This window comes from Ovis canadensis, chromosome 15 (assembly GCF_042477335.2).
Source record: "Ovis canadensis isolate MfBH-ARS-UI-01 breed Bighorn chromosome 15, ARS-UI_OviCan_v2, whole genome shotgun sequence".
Classification (NCBI taxonomy): domain Eukaryota; kingdom Metazoa; phylum Chordata; class Mammalia; order Artiodactyla; family Bovidae; genus Ovis; species Ovis canadensis.
This window is the reverse complement of record NC_091259.1, coordinates 32,199,758-32,217,927: the sequence shown is the minus strand read 5'-3', so window position 1 is coordinate 32,217,927 and position 18,170 is coordinate 32,199,758. Positions and strand designations below refer to the sequence as shown.

Sequence of the window (18,170 nt, the reverse complement as noted above, 5' to 3'; positions counted from 1 at the left end):
GTGATTACTCCTGGGACACAGAACTGGATGGAAGGAACAGGGAAATTTCCTTTTGTTTTATATCGTTTTGTGCTGTTAGAATTTTCTACTCAGTGAATGTGGACAAAAGAGATGAAAAAGTTTGAGTAAATAATGATTAGTTCTTTTTCCTTGCTTTTAATATTAGTTCAGACCCCTCTACACCATTTAGGATTGACTAACTTTTAAAAGCTTTTAATGCTTTTTAAAAACGTTAAGCCAGTTGATGAACTGAAACAGTGATTTTCATCATGTACCTAATTTTTGCACCATTAAAATAAGTTATCGATTTCAGGGGATTCAGTTTTATCCAGAAAAAATGGCTATTTGTCATTTGTGGAGTCATAAGACACTTTAGATTTCCATATTATGAGTAAATTGTACCAACATAGAGTTATTACTGGAATAAAAACTGAAAAACTAGCAGGGCTTTTGCGGACTTTTTCCGTGGAAGTTGGAAAGGTTAGCAGCAGTCTCAGACTGTGTTAAGACTCTGTTATATAGCCTGGGTTTCTGGAGTTGCTGCTGTGTATTTTCTTTGACTCCTAGAGTTACCCTTTGCTTTCCTTGGATATTTAAGGTTTATTTTAAAATTAGAAAACCAGATCTTTGACTTTGGAGAGAATTTTATTAGGCACACCTTGGTATTTCTTTGGAGTAAAGTAGCATTTATCAATTACTTAGTTTTAAATTTAGAAATGTCCTTGTAAAAATAGACAGTCAAGATCAGTAAATGTGCATCAGAATGGTGAAAATAGCATTCCTGTTAGAAGAAATGGAATCATCTAGAAAGCACCCTTGTCACAGTGCCAAACTGGGTATTTTGAAGATTAGTAATCGCAGTAGTTTGCTCATCAGGAGTTTTAATTTAGTTGCAGTAGGATTAGGCCAGTTGTTTATTATAAAAACTTGATAACTTAATGTTTTTACCATGCAGATAATCCTGTTTATTGTTTATGATGAGGTGAGTTGCCTTCTTTGCTGTAAGAGAACCTGAGTACAGAGAAGCTTTGCACCAAAACCATGGAGTAGCTGAGCTCTTTCTAGAGATTTGTGTGTGCCTGTCTGTCTTTACTGCCTCTGGGCAAGAAAAGAGAGTGCTCTTTGTTTTATGAAAATAATGTGTATTTAGTTAGGAAATGCAAACCTGTTGGCTCTTGCCAGTTATTTGACTTCATTATGACTAGAGCACAGGCTTTGTCTTGTCTCTTGTTGGGTGTGTACTTTATTTGTAGCATCATAGTTACGGTGAAGTTAATATTTAAATCAATTTCGTGTGAAGTTGAGGAGAAACTGTGAGTTAGCGATGCACTGAGAGCCTAATGAGCTTAGCTTGTCTGTTGTTGTAAAATTAACATGTCAGATATACCCACCAGGCTCCTCTGTCCATGGAATTCTACAGGTAAGAATACTGGAGTGGGTTGCCTTTTCCTACTCCAGGGGATCTTCCTGACCCAGGGATCGAACCTGAGTCTCCTGCATTGCAGATGGATTCCTTACTGTCTGTACCTGGGAAGCCCTGATCAGGATTTGGGTTGTGGGTACTACTGAGAATTTAGGTTTAGCTAAATATTTATAGGACTGAGTCATATAATAGCAGTTGTTCATGTGTGCCAATAGCCTAGTTTATTCCTTGTGAAATGTGTTGTTCAGACTGTTAATAGTTATTTTTGAGTAATCGTTTAATTCAAGATATTTGATGACAAAACTGGTTTTGTAAACCTTAGTGTTCTAATTTGCACAATGAAGATGATCCTTGACTATTTTAGGGTTGTTCCAGGGATTGCATGATGTATGAGGCATCCAGAGTTCCTGACAGAAAGGTGTTCAATAACTGTTAGTTACAATTGTGAACAGCACTGTCCTGTGGATAATTCACATTAGGTACTGTGTTGTGTGATTCTTATCTCTATGGAGGCAGGAATTTCACATTTAAACAGAGATCCACATGGTGAGAAATATCAGGTAAAGATAGTAAGTCCCATTCCTTTACAGGCTTGTTTGTTCCGTCAGCATGGGAGGTTAGAAAGGGCAGAGAATAGTAAGAGGCTGGAGTCCTTGAATAGCATGGGGCTTCCCAGGTGGCCCTAGTGGTCAAGAACCTGCCTGCCAGTGCAGGAGACGTGGGAGATGCATGTTGATCCCTGGGTCAGGAAGATCCCCTGGTGCAGGCAGAGCAACCCACTCCGATATTCTTGCCTGGAGAATCCCCAAGGACAGAGGAGCCTGGCAGGCTACAGTCCATTGGGTCACACAGAGTCAGACTGAAGTGACTTAGCACACACACACAGCTCTTGAGGGAGATGAGATGGGTATAACACTGTTCTTGGAGCTGCACAGAATGATTTTATGTCTTTGTCACCTCTGCCCAATAGCTTTAAAAATAAAGGGAACCTGAGTTTCCTTTCCTGAGTGTAGTATTCTAGATGTGTTAATGTCTGCTGCTCCCTGTTACAGCGTGGAGATAGAGGAGTGGGACTTTAACCTGTGGCCACATGGAATGGTTCGTAAGGTACTTATCATTAGAATACCATATTCGTTGATGAACACTTATTTGGCATTCTGAGATCTCTGAAATTGAGGTGCTCCTTAATTTACTACCCTCCACGTAGCACATGTGGTGTAGTGACCATGGTCTACACACGTGTGGGCTTGGTCATAGCTGTTCCTGCCACCGTGGCAGCCAAGTTACATGCCCTGCTGGTACTGCATGGTTAGCTTACTTAACGTCTAAAACGACTTCAAAAGGATCACACTATGATTCAGCCGTGAAACAAACAAAAACTATGAAGAAAAGCATAGAAACAGAACAACAGGGTACAGATTTGATTTTATGTGAAGTAAAATATTTGTCTTTGGAGGAATGATCGCAATTTCAGATTTTCATGCAAAACTACAATCAAATGCGTCATGGGACCCCAGAAAGGAAGATACTGTAGTTGTTTTAAGCCTTTTTTGATGTTGCTGAGAAATATGCAAAAGAATTACCTAAGGCATGCCAGGCTATGTACCTGGAAGCAGGGTGACTTGTTCTGTTTCTCAACATAAATGAGATATTTTGGAGCCACAAGAAGCTGATGTGACCGATTCATGTGTCTCCTAGGACTGTCGTGAAGGTATTGTGTCATAGTTTAGCAGCAGTTTTTCTCTTTGGTGGCACCATTTTATAACTGATGGCACCTTAGATTCAGTCTCTTCTAGTGTTTACATCTCTAGCTCCTGATGGTAGCTTATTTGGAACTGATTGTTCTACTAAGTAATCAAAACTGTGCTTCTGTAAAGGCACCTAAAATAAAAATAGGAAACTTGCTAAGATCAAGGTCAAATTTTAAGAATAAAATATTTGCATTGTTTTGCATTAAGTAGGCATTTTTGCCTGTTTTCTTCGTCTTCTCAGATACAACATGGCATAGAGGTTAGGGTGCAGACTCCGGAGTCGGGCAGCCTGGGGTCCAATCCCAGCTCTAGCCCTTACTAGCAGTAACTTTCTGTAAGGTACTCAACCTCTCTATGCCTCAGTCTTCTGTCAGGCGCAGTGTCTCTCTCACAGGTTTGTTCTGAGAGATAAATGAGTTAATACCTCTGAAGTGTTTTGAACAGCACCGGGCAGGAAGAAGGCAGTGTGTGTGAGCTGTTATTCCATGTGGCATTGTCTTTTGTTGCAACACCGAGTGGTCTGAGGTGAAGGTGTGTTTGTCTATCCCACTCTTCCCTTCTTGGTTCCAGTTCAGGGCTGATACACCACCCATTTCCCCTTCCCAGTTGTTACTCCGTCCTTCTTGGGGTACGTCAATTTGGAAAATTTTAGAGAATTGGGTATGATTGAGCTATATAGATTTGCACACTTTTACACAGTGTCATCAACGGAATCAGGATCCGTTTGGAAACAGACTTTTTGATGCTTTACTTTTCTAAACATCACATGCTGGGTGTTTTCAGTGTTTTCCAAGGTTAGCTCTGGACACTTCTTAGTGCGAAAGTCCTCCTCCCAGTGCCCAGGCAGTGCCTGCCTGAGACAGATGCCCAGCCACTGCTGGGCTCAGCAGGGTAGGACTCCATTTCGAGCCTATGACCACGGCCTGCGACTAGAACAGAAAGACTGTTGATGCTTTTCTGAGGACTGCACAGGGGTGTTTCAGTTTGTTTTTTTCTAGTGTGTGATACTTGAGTGTTGCATTGGGCCCTCAGCTGTTGAAGAACAGAGGATACTGTTTCTCTTACAGCTGGCGGGGAACTAGACTGCCTCTTGGAGACAGCGCTAACTGAAGGATAGTTAGTGGTCAAACATCAGCTGTTGATTCGGGGCTTCATTCTAGGATAACCTTGAGAATAGTATAAATTAGATTTCTGCTGGCTGGACTAAATTTGAACTGTTCGGTTTTCAGTATTCATCTGAAAGATCACTGTGTCTTCACTTGGGCCAACTGACTGTTTAAGTTGAGCTTACTTGTAAATAGATGTTTTGTGTTAACTTTTGTCTTTGTGCAAAACAGGACCAAGTGCTTAGTGAAGACTTTGAGTCTGAAGGGGGTTATAAACTGATCTTGTAGCACGGAAGGTTTTGCCATGATTCAGATTAATGAAGAGAAAACACTCCATACTTTATTCTCTCTGGAATTTTATTTATAATTCAGAAAATTTCGGCTTTATCTATACTTCTTTTTAATCAATCAGACCTAAAGTTTCAAATGCGACATTGTTGGTGGTGTTTGTTAATTACAAGATCGGAAACTTATTGTCAGTGAAAAATGACACACGCAAATGGCATGTGCAGTGAAGCTCAAAATAGCACGTCTTCATATCCATGCAAATTCCCTGGACTCCTTATAGTGACCTACTTATGCACTGCTCACAGAGAGACACATGAGGCACTTTAAGTGTCCATTAAGGCTAGAATATTACATTTAAATGTTTTATGTATTTGTAATTTTACTCTTTACTTGTATTTCTTCCATAAGTACCAAAAGAATTTTCTATGATTAAGCTTTTAAGAGTCATACATTTGACATTTCACAATGTGTCTGACAGTCAGTACCTTGTTGCTTGGAGCTTGTTGGTTTTTTAAAGTAAGAAATGGAGTTCTCAAGCCTGTTTACCCTAGATGTTTATGTCTCTTCTTTACATGTATCCAGGTTGACACATGTGTTCATTTTGTTTCTGAAATACAGAGCTGCCAAATGCTGTTAAATCAACTGAGAGAAATCACTGGCATTCAGGACCCTTCTTTTCTTCATGAAGCTCTGAAGGTTAGTTTCAAGGCCTCTATGAGTCAACAGGTTTTAGACAGTTGTTCATATCATAGTTGTGTCAGTTCAAGCTATTTTTATGCCAAAATGAAAGTGCATATGTATAGGGACAGATGTTCTAGAGCTCAAATGACCCAGTATCTTCAAACTATAAATTAGAAGAATAGGAAAAAGTTGAGGATGGAAGAGACAGTGCAAGGAACTCTGCAGAGATTTAAGATACATATCAACTAACTGCCCTGTATGGACCTTTTATGGATCCTGATTCAAACTAAAAAATAAATGAGCCAGGGCAGTTTAAACTGGTGATTTGTGTGAGGATAACACTGTGGGTTGTATATTTTTTTAAAGATACATTCTGAAATGTTGAATGATGATGATGTAATAAGATGCTTAGGATTTGCTTCATAATATCTGGGGGAGAGAAGGCAGAAGAGATAAAATGAGATTGACTGTGACTCAGTGACTATCGAAGTCAAGTGATGGGCACTTGGGATTCAGTTATATATTCCCACTTCTATTGTATACGTTAGAATTTTTCCCTAAGGAAAGTTTAAAAAGTTAAAACGAAATAGAAGTGTGGTCACCACTAGAGAATATGGCACCTTTATTGTAGGCGCTGACTTCATTTGGAGTCTGATACATCATGCCTTAGCCATTGTGCAACTGGGAGGAGAGGTATCCAGAGCAATGAGGTTTCATTCTTGTTTGCATGTTGTGGGAAATCGGCGCATGGCACTCCCTTCCTGTACCTGGGAGTGTGATAGCATCACTTCAAGTTTCCTACCGTATATCCTAGAATTATACCTAGATTTAGCATGACACGAGGGTAGTAAGGAGTTATAACCCCCAAACTCACTTGCTGTTTATTTTAAATGCCATGATGTTTGACTTTTGAAATTTGTTTTTTTCCCTCCCCTTAGGCCAGTAATGGTGACATCACCCAGGCAGTCAGCCTTCTCACTGATGAAAGAGTTAAAGAGCCCAGCCAAGAGACTGCTGCAGAACCATCTGAAGAAGAGGGGAGTGCTGCCAGCAAAGAGGAATTAGCAAGTAGGTATATCCTGGCTGGGCCCTTTTCTGAACTAGCAGAAATTAAGAGATGAGTTTCTGTGAGTGTCCTTTCCATCACATCAACCCTTCGGAAATAATGGTAATCATAGCTAATTACTGAGCCATAATGAGGTGCCAGGCACAATTCTCAGCACGTAAATGGTTCCATTCATTCAGCAGTTATTTAATGAGCCCCTGTTAGGTGCCAAGCACTCTTTTAGGCACTGGAGATGAACAAAAGGAACAAGAATTGCTGCCTTGTGAGAGATGAGGCCATGGAGGGAGTGAACGGGAGGCAGATTATGCAGAGGCTTTGTAGCTGCTTGGCTTGTACTCTGAGCTGGAGGACCAGCCATTGGAGAGTTTGCTGCAGAGGAATGCTGTAAACTGGTTTCCACTTCCTAAGGGTCATTCTGGCTGCTATGTTGAGAACAGAACTGTGGGAGGGAGTAGTGAGCATGGGGCCGATAAGGGAGCCGAGCACCGTTCAAGAAGCTGTTGCTGATGAGGGCAGCGTGGGCCAGGATGCAGTGGTGGAAGGGTGACAGGTGCTTGCTGCACAGGATCTGCTTACAAAGGAGACGAGGGCTGTGACAAAAAAGAGAAGGGTTAAAGAGGACTCCAGGTTTTTTTCCTAAGTAGCTGCAAGGGTGGGGTTGTACTTAACTGACATGGGAATAATTACCGATGGAGCAGATTTGGGTGGAAAATGAGAAGATCGATTTTGGAAATATTAAATTTAAAAGGCCTATTAGACATCAAGGTGGAGTGTCAGAAAGACAGTGGAGATCCAAGTGTGCCGTTCAGGGGAGAGAGCTGGGCTGGACCTGGATAAAACTTGAAATCATAAACTTGTAAATGGTACATAAAAGTTATGGGAAAGGATGAGCTCTCCTAGGGAGCGGATATAGAAAGGAGAAAAGGTTTTATGTCTCAGCAGTAGGTACTTCCAAAGTTGAGATGTCTGGGGAAGATGGAGAGGGCAGTGAAGAGTATGGAGGCGTAGCAGGAAGACCCAGAGAGTGGTACTCTGGAGACCAGAGAGGCTTCTGGGAGGAGGATCTGTCAGCTGGGTCAGGTGGTATTAATCGATATTTGGGCAGTTTCAAGCTATTCTGAGTGCTGCTGCTGTGAATATTCTTATATATGTCTTTTAGTGCACAGTGACTTATTTCAATCCATATTTTTTTTTTGAGATGCATCCATGTTGGCTATACCTATAGTTATTTCTTTTCATGTGTAATATTTCTTGATCTGAATACACAAGAGAATTGATAAATTTGTTGATTGACTTTGGAGTTGTTTTGAGTTTTTTTGCCATTATGAACAAATCTACTGTGAGCTATTTTGATTCGTGTTTTTTTCACGCACGGAGGCCAGAGTTTCTTTAGTGTTTAAAGACTCGCGATGTAATCGGTGAGTACTGAAACATGCCTGTCTTCATCTCAGTAGGTATTAGGTGTCTGAGATGGTAAGGAATCCGCCTGTAATGCGGAAATCCTGGGTTTGATCCCCGGGTTGGGAGGATCCCCTGGAGGGAAAGGCTACCCACTCCAGTATTCTTGCCTGGAGAATCCCCGTGGACAGAGGGGCCTGGTAGGCTACAGTCTGTGGGGACACAAAGGGTCGGACACAACTGAGCACGGAGCAACTAAGCACACAGCATTAGTGACATCTCCCACCAACAGAGTTTGAGGGTAACTCTTGCTGTTATGATTGTTAGCTTGTAAAATTGTTGCTTGTGTTTTTGATATAAAATGATTGTCTTGTTTTTAACTAGAATTTTAAAAACTTAAATAATGATACTGAATATCTTTTCCTTTTTGACCGTTCATGTTCCTTCATGTGACATGTCTCTTGTATCTTCTGCTGGTTTTTCTGTTTCTTTCTATTGATACTTGATATTCATACTGATAGTGACCTTATTTTCTTGATATGAATCCATTTTTCTGGACTTGGGCATTGCAGATACCTTCTTGTTGATGACCTGTGTTTTTCCTCTGTGGTGATGAGCTAATAAATAGCTTTCATTTATTAATCTTCTGCTGTGGTTTATGCTTTTTGTTTAAGAACTCCTATACCATGACGTCATAGGATATTCTGTTATATTTTCTTCTAAAATTGTAATGTTTTGCTTTTCACATTTAAATAATTTAACTCATCTGAAATGGATTATTTTGGTAAGACATAAGATAGAAATATAGTTAGATCCGTCACTGCCCCCCAGCACCTCCCCTCACTACCCAGGACCTTTTATTGAAAAGGCAGTACTTAATTTCTTTTTCTACTTTCTCATTATTAGTGTATAGGAATGCAAGGGATTTCTGAGTGTTGATTTTATATCCTGCAACTTTACTATATTCATTGATTAACTCTAGTAGTTTTCTGGTGGAGTCTTTAGGGTCCTCTTTGATGACCCAGAGAGATGTTATGGGGAGGGAGGTGGGAGGGGGGTTCATGTTTGGGAACGCATGTACACCTGTGGTGGATTCATGTCAATGTATGGCAAAACCAATACAGTATTGTAAAGTAAAATAAAGTAAAAATAAAAAAAAAAAGAAAAGGCAGTACTTACCCACTGATCTGCAGTATTAGCTCTATTACATTATTTTCGTGTTTTCCATTTTACTTCATTATCTGTTTTTAATTCTTAGTGGTATATACCTAGGAGTGGAATTGCTAGATCATATAACAATTTATGCTTAAGTTAAAAAAAAATTCTAGAAAACCTTTTTTTCATGATTGCAACATTATCACACTTAGAAATTAATAACAATTTCTTAGTCTCATTAAATACTATTGTAGGAATTTCCCTGCTTGTCTCATGAACAACATGTTGGTAGTTGGTTTGAGAGTGTAATGACCCACATAAAATAAAACATTAAGCTATGTTTGAAGTCTGGTTCAGGATGGCGGATAATAGAAGGATGTGCACTCATCTCCTCCTGCGAGAGGACCAAATTTGCAACTAGCTTTGCAGGAGGACAACCTGCAAAAATTTGCAGCCAGACAGGATGACACTGGAACCCACCAAAAGAAGATACCCCACATCCAGAGAGAAAGAAGAAGCCAAGGTTAGACAGCAGGAGGCATACAGTCATGAAAAAAATCAAATCCCGAATCTGCTGGGTGGGTGACCCACAGGCTGGAGAGCAATAATGCCAAAGAAGTTCTCTCACTGCTGTGAAGGTTCTGAACCCCATGGCAGGCTTCCCAGCCTCGGGATCCAACAAAGGGGCTGGAAGGCCAGGGAGTCTGGCCCTGAAGGCCAGCGGGATTTGATGATAGGATTTCCAGAGGACTGAGGGGAAGAAAGACTCCAATCTTGGAGGATATAAACAAAGTTTTGTGTGCACCAAGACCAGAGGAGAGGAGCAATGACCCCACCGGAGGCTGAACCAAAACTACCTGCTAGGGTTGGAGGGCCTCCTCTGCAGGCGTGGGTCGGCAGGGGCTCACCACAGAGCTGGGGCCACTGGATGGCCCCCTTTGGTGTAAACCTGCTTGGAGGTTGCCATTAACTCAACTGTAGAGCCTGTAGACCCCAGGGCTGGGTTGCCTCAGGCCAGACAACTACAAGGGAGTGCAACCCCAGCCATCAGCAGATAATTGGATTAAAGCTTTACTGAGCAAGGCCCTGCCCAACAGAGCAAGACCCAGTTTTTGCCATCAAGTTTTTCACCAGTCTCTCCCATCAAGAAGCTTACATAAGCCTCTTAGCCTCAACCATCAGAGAGGAGACAGAAGAAGCAAGAAAAACCATATTACAGAATATTAATCATGATGAAAAAGCAGAAAGTTATGTCTTAGGTGAAGGGACAAGATAAAATCCCAGAAAATAGCTAAATGAAGCGGAGATAGGCAACCTTCCAGAAAAAGAATTCAGAATAATGATAATGAAGATGATCCAGGATCTCAGAAGAGAGTGGAGACAAAGATGAGAAGATGCAAGAAATGTTTACCAGAGACCTAGAGGAACTAGAGAGCAGACAAATAGAGATGAGCAATACACTAGAAGGAGCCAGCAGCAGCATAACTGAGGCGGAAGCATGGATAAGAGACCTAGAGGAACTAGAGAGCAGACAAATAGAGATGAGCAATACGCTAGAAGGGATCAGCAGCAGCATAACTGAGGCGGAAGCATGGATAAGAGACCTGGAGGACAGAGTTGTGGAAATCACTGCCACAGAACAGAATATAGACAAAATAAAGACAAGAAATGAAGACAGCCTAAGAGACCTCTGGGACAATGTTAAACACACCAACGTTCACATTACAGGGGTCCCGAAGGAGAAAAGAGAGAAAGGATCTGAGAAAATACTTAAAGAGATAATAGGTGAAAACTTGCTGAACATGGGAAAGGAAATAGCTAAGCCCAGGAAGCACAGAGTGTCCCAGGAAGGATAAACCCAAGGAGGAACACACCAAGACACATAGTAATCAAACTGACAAAAATTAAAGACAGATAAAATATTACAAGGGAACTCTCTTCAGGCTATCAGCTGATTTCTCAACAGAAGCTCTGCAAGCCAGAAGGGAATGGCATGATATATTTAAGGTGATGAAAGGGAAGAACCTACAACCAAGAATACTCGACTCAGCAAGACTGTCCTTCAGATTTAATGGAGAAATCAAAAGCTTTCCAAACAAGCAAAAGTTAAGAGAATTCAGCACCACCAAACCAGCTTTACAACAAATGCTAAAGGAACTTCTCTAGGCAGGAAACACAAGAGAAGGAAAATACCTATGGAAAATAAACCCCAAACAATTAAGGAAACGGTAATAGGATCATACATATCGATAATTACCTTAAATGTAAACGGATTAAATGCATCAACCAAAAGACTTGCTGGGCAGATGAAAACATGTGCATCTGTGCACTTCCATTTACTGCATCACTCTGCTTGACCCCCCCCAAATTGTATGTAATTATTTTATATTATCCAATTAATCATGTTCCCATTAAGACTTGCAGTTGTAATTATCTTTTTTTTTTTTCCGGCTATTGTTTGTGAAAACAGATAAACATCTTTTACTATTGTGATTATGTAACTATCACTCATTTAATACCATTGTATCATGATTGGCAACAGAAAAATAGTAGAGCTCTATATCACCAAAACTAGGATATAATAGAAAAACCTTTGAAAAAAATAAGTTTTAAAATCCAGGTGCATACCAGAATTATCTTGAAATTTTTTGAAAAATTCAAATGCTCAGGTATTGCTTATTTTCTCCAGAGCTCCAGATATGTTTCTAATGAGTAGTCGTGTTTAAAAACAACTGGACTATATGATGACCTTTTATCTAGTTTGTTTCACTTTTTCTATTTCATATTCAGTACTCCCATTTCATTTAGTTTATGTTCTCCAGCTTTTCCATCTCTTTTTAAAATTTTCTTTCTCAAGCCTTTATCAGGTGTAGTAGAAAAGCTTTTGTATACATAAATATAAATATGTATTATATATTTTTTAAAACTTATGAATTTTTGCCTAACTAAAAAAAGCATGACATTTTGATTCCACTTGTTTGACTTAGTATGAATAGAATGAATGCTTGATTTCTAATTAAAAAATAGATAATGCATGAAGCAACAAAGGTTTACTGTATGGCATGGGACTATAGTCAATATCTTGTAATAACCTATGATGGAAAATAATTTCAAAAATAATATATGTATATTTGTATAACTGAGTCATCTTGCTGTGCACCTGAAACATTGTAAGTCAACTATACTTCAATGAAAAAATATATGTTAAAAAATATGTTTGAAATGTTTTTAAGATTCCTTTTATCTGTAAATTCCCTATCTCTTTTTTCGTCATGTTTCATACGTTCTGGAATTTGCTGTTTGCTTTTCTGTGGTATACCTTAATGAAGTTTTATGTCCTCTGTCTTTCCTGTTAATTTAGGTGCTTATCTGGCATGACAGTGTCATAGGTAGTATTGTGTATTCTGTTTTGTCATATCAAGAAGCAAATAATGTCTGGTTACCCCCTTTTTGTGTTGTTGAAATTGTTAGGGTGCTCAGGTTGTCAGCTTGATTCATTTATCATAAAGTTCCCCACCTAGTGTTTCTAGCCACCATTGGTGATTATTGCTTAGATTCTTTATTTTATTGGAGATTTCAAAATGATAATATTTTATATATCATTACCTTGTAATTTATTAGTTAGAATCCTTTTTCTCAGTTGTGGTAAAAACACAGTAACAAAATTTACATTTTAACCATTTTTAAGTGTATATTTCAGTAGTGTTAAGTATATTCATATTATTGTATAAAAGAATCTCCAGAACTATCTTGTAAATCTGAGACTTCATTCCCATTAAGCAACCCTTTTCTCTCTGTACCCCACCCCTGGTAACAGCCTTCTGCTTTCTGCTTCTACGAAGTTGACTACTTTAAATACCTCATATAAGTGGAATCATATAGTATTTGTTTTCATGACTAGCTTATCTCATTTAATATAATATCCGCAATGTTCATCGATGCAGTGGCATGTGACAGGATTACCTTTCTTTTCTTTCCAAATTTTTTCCTTATGCTAAATTACACATAACATGAAAGTTACTATCATAACCATTTTAAAGCATACAATTCACTGGTATTATGTACATTCATGTCATCATGCAGCTATCATCACCATCCGTCTCCAGAACCCTTTCTTTGTCTTATGAGACCGAAACCTGTACCCATTAAACAGTAATTCCCTATTACTCCCTCTCCTAGCAACCTCCATTCTTTCTGTTTTCCATGATTTTGACTACTCTTAAGTACCTTTTAAAAGTGGGATCGTAGCGTATTTGTTGTTTTGTGCCTGGCTTGTTTCACTTAGTATAAGTTCTTTAATGCTCCTTCAGATTGTAGCATGTTAGAATTTCCTTTCTGTTTCAGGTTGAATAATACTCCATTGTATGTGTATACCAGATTTTGTTTATCCATTTATCTGCCAGTGGATATTGGGGTTGCTTCCACCTCTTGACTCTTGTGAATAGAGCCATTTGAACTTGGATGTGCAGATGCCTCTGAGACCCTGATGTATACCCAGAAGTGAGATCGCTAGATCATATGGGAGTCTACTTTTAATTTTTTGAAGAGCCTCGGTACTGTTTGCCGTAGCATTTGCACCATTTTATAATCCTACCAGCAATGCAGAAGAGTTCCAGGTTCTCCAGATCCTCACTAATACTTGTTATTTTCTGGTTTTTGGTTGTTTTTTGAGGGCCATTGTAGTGGATGTGAGGCGATTAGCAGCACATTGTGGTTTTACTCTGCACTTTCTCTGATGATTAGTGACACTGAGCATGTTTTCATATGCTTGTTAGCCATCTTATATCATCTTTGGAGAAATGTCTATTCAAGTCTTTTGCCTTTTTTACAGTCAGATTAGTTCAGTTTTTATTGTCGAGTTGTAGAAGTTCTGTATATATTCTGGATATTAACTCTTTATCAGATATGTGATTGGCAGATATTTTCTTCGATTCTGTAGATTGTCTTTTCACTCTTTTGATTGTGTCCTTTATGCTTTTAAAGTTTTTACAAAGTTTGATTTAGCTCTGTTTGTTGATTTTTGTTTTTGTCTCTGCTTTTGGTGTCGTATCCAAAAAAATAAATGTCATGAAACTTTCTGTGTTTAACATTTTGAAGAACCGCCAAACTGCATTTCTCTAGCTTTCCCAGCAACTGCGCCATTTTACATTCCCACTAGCACTACACAAGGTTCTAACTTCTCTACATCTTCACTGACGCTTGCTATTTTTAGCCTTCCAAGTGGGTGTGAAATGTTAATCTCATTGTGGTTTTGATTTGAATTTCCTAATGGCTAAAGAAGAAATGGAGTAGCCATCATGGTCAACAAAAGAGTCTGAAATGCAGTACTTGGATGCAATCTCAAAAACGACAGAATGATCTCTGTTTGTTTCCAAGGCAAACCATTCAATGTCACAGTAATCCAAGTCTATGCCCCAACCGGTAACGCTGAAGAAGCTGAATTTGAATGTTTCTATGAAGACCTGCAAGACCTTTTAGAACTAACACCCAAAAAAGATGTCCTTTTCATTGTAGGGGACTGGAATGCAAAAGTAGGAAGTCAAGAAACACCTAGAGTAAAACAGGCAAATTTGGCCATGGAATATGGAGTGAAGCAGGGCAAAGACTAATAGAGTTTTGCCAAGAAAATGCACTGGTCATAGCAAACACCCTCTTCCAACAACACAAAAGAAGACTCTACACATGGACATCACTAGATGGTCAACACCTAAATCAGATGGATTATATTCTTTGCAGCCAAAGATGGAGAAGCTCTATACAATCAACAAAAATAAGACCAGAAGCCGACTGTGGCTCAGATCATGAACTCCTTATGGCCAAATTCAGACTGAAATTGAAGAAAGTAGGGAAAACCACTAGACCATTCAGGTATCACCTAAATCAAATCCCTTATGATTATACAGTGGAAGTGAGAAATAGATTTAAGGTACTAGATCTGATAGATAGAGTGGCTGATGAACTATGGAATGAGGTTCGTGACATTGTACAGGAGACAGGGATCAAGATCATCCCCATGGAAAAGAAATGCGAAAAAGCAAAATGGCTGTCTGAGGAGGCCTTACAAATAGCTGTGAAAAGAAGAGAGGCCAAAAGCAAAGGAGAAAAGGAAAGATATAAGCATCTGAATGCAGAGTTCCAAAGAATAGCAAGAAGAGATAAGAAAGCCTTCCTCAGCAATCAATGCAAAGAAATAGAGGAAAACAACAGAATGGGAAAGACTAGAGATCTCTTTAAGAAAATTAGAGATACCAAGGGAACATTTCATGCAAGGATGGGCTCAATAAAGGACAGAAATGGTATGGACCTAACAGAAGCAGAAGATAACTAAGAAGAGGTAGCAAGAATACACAGAAGAACTGTACAAAAAAGATCTTCACGACCCAGATAATCACGATGGTGTGATCACTCACCTAGAGCCAGACATCCTGGAATGTGAAGTCAAGTGGGCCTTAGAAAGCATCACTATGAGCAAAGCTAGTGGAGGTGATGGAATTCCAGTTGAGCTGTTTCAAATCCTGAAAGATGATGCTGTGAAAGTGCTGCACTCAATATGCCAGCAAATTTGGAAAACTCAGCAGTGGCCACAGGACTGGAAAAGGTCAGTTTTCATTCCAATCCCAAAGAAAGGCAATGCTAAAAAATGCTCAGACTGCTGCACAATGGCACTCATCTGACATGCTAGTAAAGTAAGGCTCAAAATTCTCCAAGCCAGGCTTCAGCAATACATGAACCGTGAACTTCCAGATGTTCAAGCTGGTTTTAGAAAAGGCAGAGGAAGCAGAGCAAATTGCCAACACCCACTGGATCATGGAAAAAGCAAGAGAGTTCCAGAAAAACATCTATTTCTGCTTTATTCACTATGCCAAAGCCTTTGACTGTGTGGATCACAATAAACTGTGGAAAATTCTGAAAGTGATGGGAATACCAAACCACCTGACTTGCCTCTTGAGAAACCTATATGCAGGTCAGGAAGCAACAGTTAGAACTGGACATGGAACAACAGACTGGTTCCAAATAGGAAAAGGAGTACGTCAAGGCTGTATATTGTCACCCTGCTTATTTAACTTCTATGCAGAGTATATCATGAGAAACACTGGGCTGGAAGAAGCACAAGCTGGAATCAAGATTGCCAGGAGAAATATCAATAACCTCAGATATGCAGATGACACCACCCTTAATGGCAGAATGAAGAGGAACTAAATAGCCTCTTGATGAAAGTGAAAGAGGAGAGTTGGCTTAAAGCTCAACATTCAGAAAACGAAGATCATGGCATCTGGCATCTGGCATCATGGCATCATGGCATCTGGTCCCATCACTTCATGGGAAATAGATGGGGAAACAGTGGAAACAGTGTCAGACTTTATTTTGGGGGGCTCCAAAATCACTGCAGATGGTGATTGTAGCCATGAAATTAAAAGACGCTTAGTCCTTGGAAGAAAAGTTACGACCAATCTAGATAGCATATTGAAAAGCAGAGACATTACTTTGCCAACAAAGGTCTGTCTAGTCAAGGCTATGGTTTTTCCAGTAGTCATGTATGGGTGCAAGAGTTGGACTGTGAAGAAAGCTGAGCACCGAAGAATTGATGCTTTTGAACTGTGGTGCTGGAGAAGGCTCTTGAGATTCCCTTGGACTGCAAGGAGATCCAACCAGTCCATTCTGAAGGAGATCAGCCCTGGGATTTCTTTGGAAGGAATGATGCTAAAGCTGAAACTCCAATACTTTGGCCACCTGATGCGAAGAGTTGACTCATTGGAAAAGACTGATGCTGGGAGGGATTGGGGGCAGGAGGAGAAGGGGACGACCGAGGATGAGATGGCTGGATGGCATCACTGACTTGAAGAATGTGAGTCTGAGTGAACTCCGGGAGTTGATGATGGACAGGGAGGCCTGGCGTGCTGTGATTCATGGGGTCACAAAGAGTCGGACACAACTGAGCAACTGAACTGAACTGAATGGCTAATGATGTGAAACCTTTTTTCATGTTCTTATTGGCCATTTGTGTATCTCCTTTGGAGAATTGTCCATTGAAATTCTTTGCCAGTTTTTAAAGTTTTTTTTTAAATTATATATTATTTTATTATATTAAAGTTGGTATTTTTGTTTTTCACTTGCAGGAATTAATATAGTCTGTACATAGTTCCCTTACCAGATACACGATTTGCAAAATTTTTCTCTCATTTTACGGGTTGTCTTTTCACTATCCGTATGATATCCTTTGAAGCCCAAAGATATTTATTTGGTGATGTCAAATTTATCAATTTTTTCTTTAACTCTTGTACTTTTAGTGTCATCTGGAAGACACCATTGTCTAATCCAAGGTCATGAAGAGTTACCTATTTTAAGAGTTTTGTTTTACCTCTTATCTTGAGGGCTTGATCCACTGTTTGAGTTCATTTTTGTAAATGATGTGAGGAAGGAGTTAAAAGTCAGTTTTTGCCTGTGGATATTCAATTGTCCCAGCACCTTTTGTTGAGAAGATATTCTTTCTCTGTTGAATTGCCTTGGTACCTGTGTTGAAAATCAGTTGATTACAACTGTGAGGTTTATTCCTGGACTGTCAGTTCAGTTCCAGTAATTCTGTTCCATTGATCCATACATTTATTCTTAGGCTGGTAGACAAGGTCTTGAGTGTTAGTTTTACGTTCTTTGTGATTTTTTTCTTTATAAATTATTTCATTGCTTATATATAGGAATTCGTTTAACTTTTGTTCATTGATTGCTTATCTAACTGCCTCTTATTATTCATTATGCCCATTTTCCATAGATTATTTTGGGCTTCATTGTATGTGTGAATTACGAGTTTTGTTTCTTTGCATTCTTTATTTTTTAAACTTTTATCTTATTTTCTTATCACACTACCCGGAACTTTGAGAGCCACGGTGAGTAAAAGCCCTCACAAGAGACATCTTCATCTTACTCTTGCTTTTAAAGGAAATTTCACAATTCAGTATAAAGTCTGCTGTGGGTTTTCATGGATAATTCTTTCTCAGTCTAAAAATAGTTTTTCTCTTCCTACTTGGCTTGGAGTTTTTATTCCTTGATAGAGGTTGAATGTTATCAAATACTTTTTCTGTATCTATTGAGATGATCATTTTTTCCTTTTAATTGTTTAGATAATGAATTTTGCTGGTCTCTTTTCTAACATTAGCTTGGTATTTCATTTCTACAATGAATTCAACTTGGCCTTAATATATAATCTTTTGTGGTATGTTAGCAGGATTCTGTTTTGCTTATATTTAGGCTTTTTGCATCTATGATCATGCGTGAGTTTGTCATTTTGCCTTTCTCTTACTGTCCTT

General features: G+C 39.2%; 1 protein-coding gene across 17 annotated transcripts in view; it reads left to right on the top strand.

Moving 5' to 3' along the window:
- USP28 (ubiquitin specific peptidase 28) overlaps window positions 1-18,170 on the top strand; it is a 70,238-nt gene that overhangs the window by 15,663 nt on the left and 36,405 nt on the right. For all 17 annotated transcript variants that reach the window (XM_069555102.1, XM_069555095.1, XM_069555090.1 and 14 more), the window contains exons 2-3: window positions 5,187-5,264; window positions 6,188-6,317. In XM_069555102.1, coding sequence (XP_069411203.1) covers window positions 5,187-5,264; window positions 6,188-6,317 — 208 coding nt within the window. The remainder of the gene's footprint in view (window positions 1-5,186; window positions 5,265-6,187; window positions 6,318-18,170) is intronic.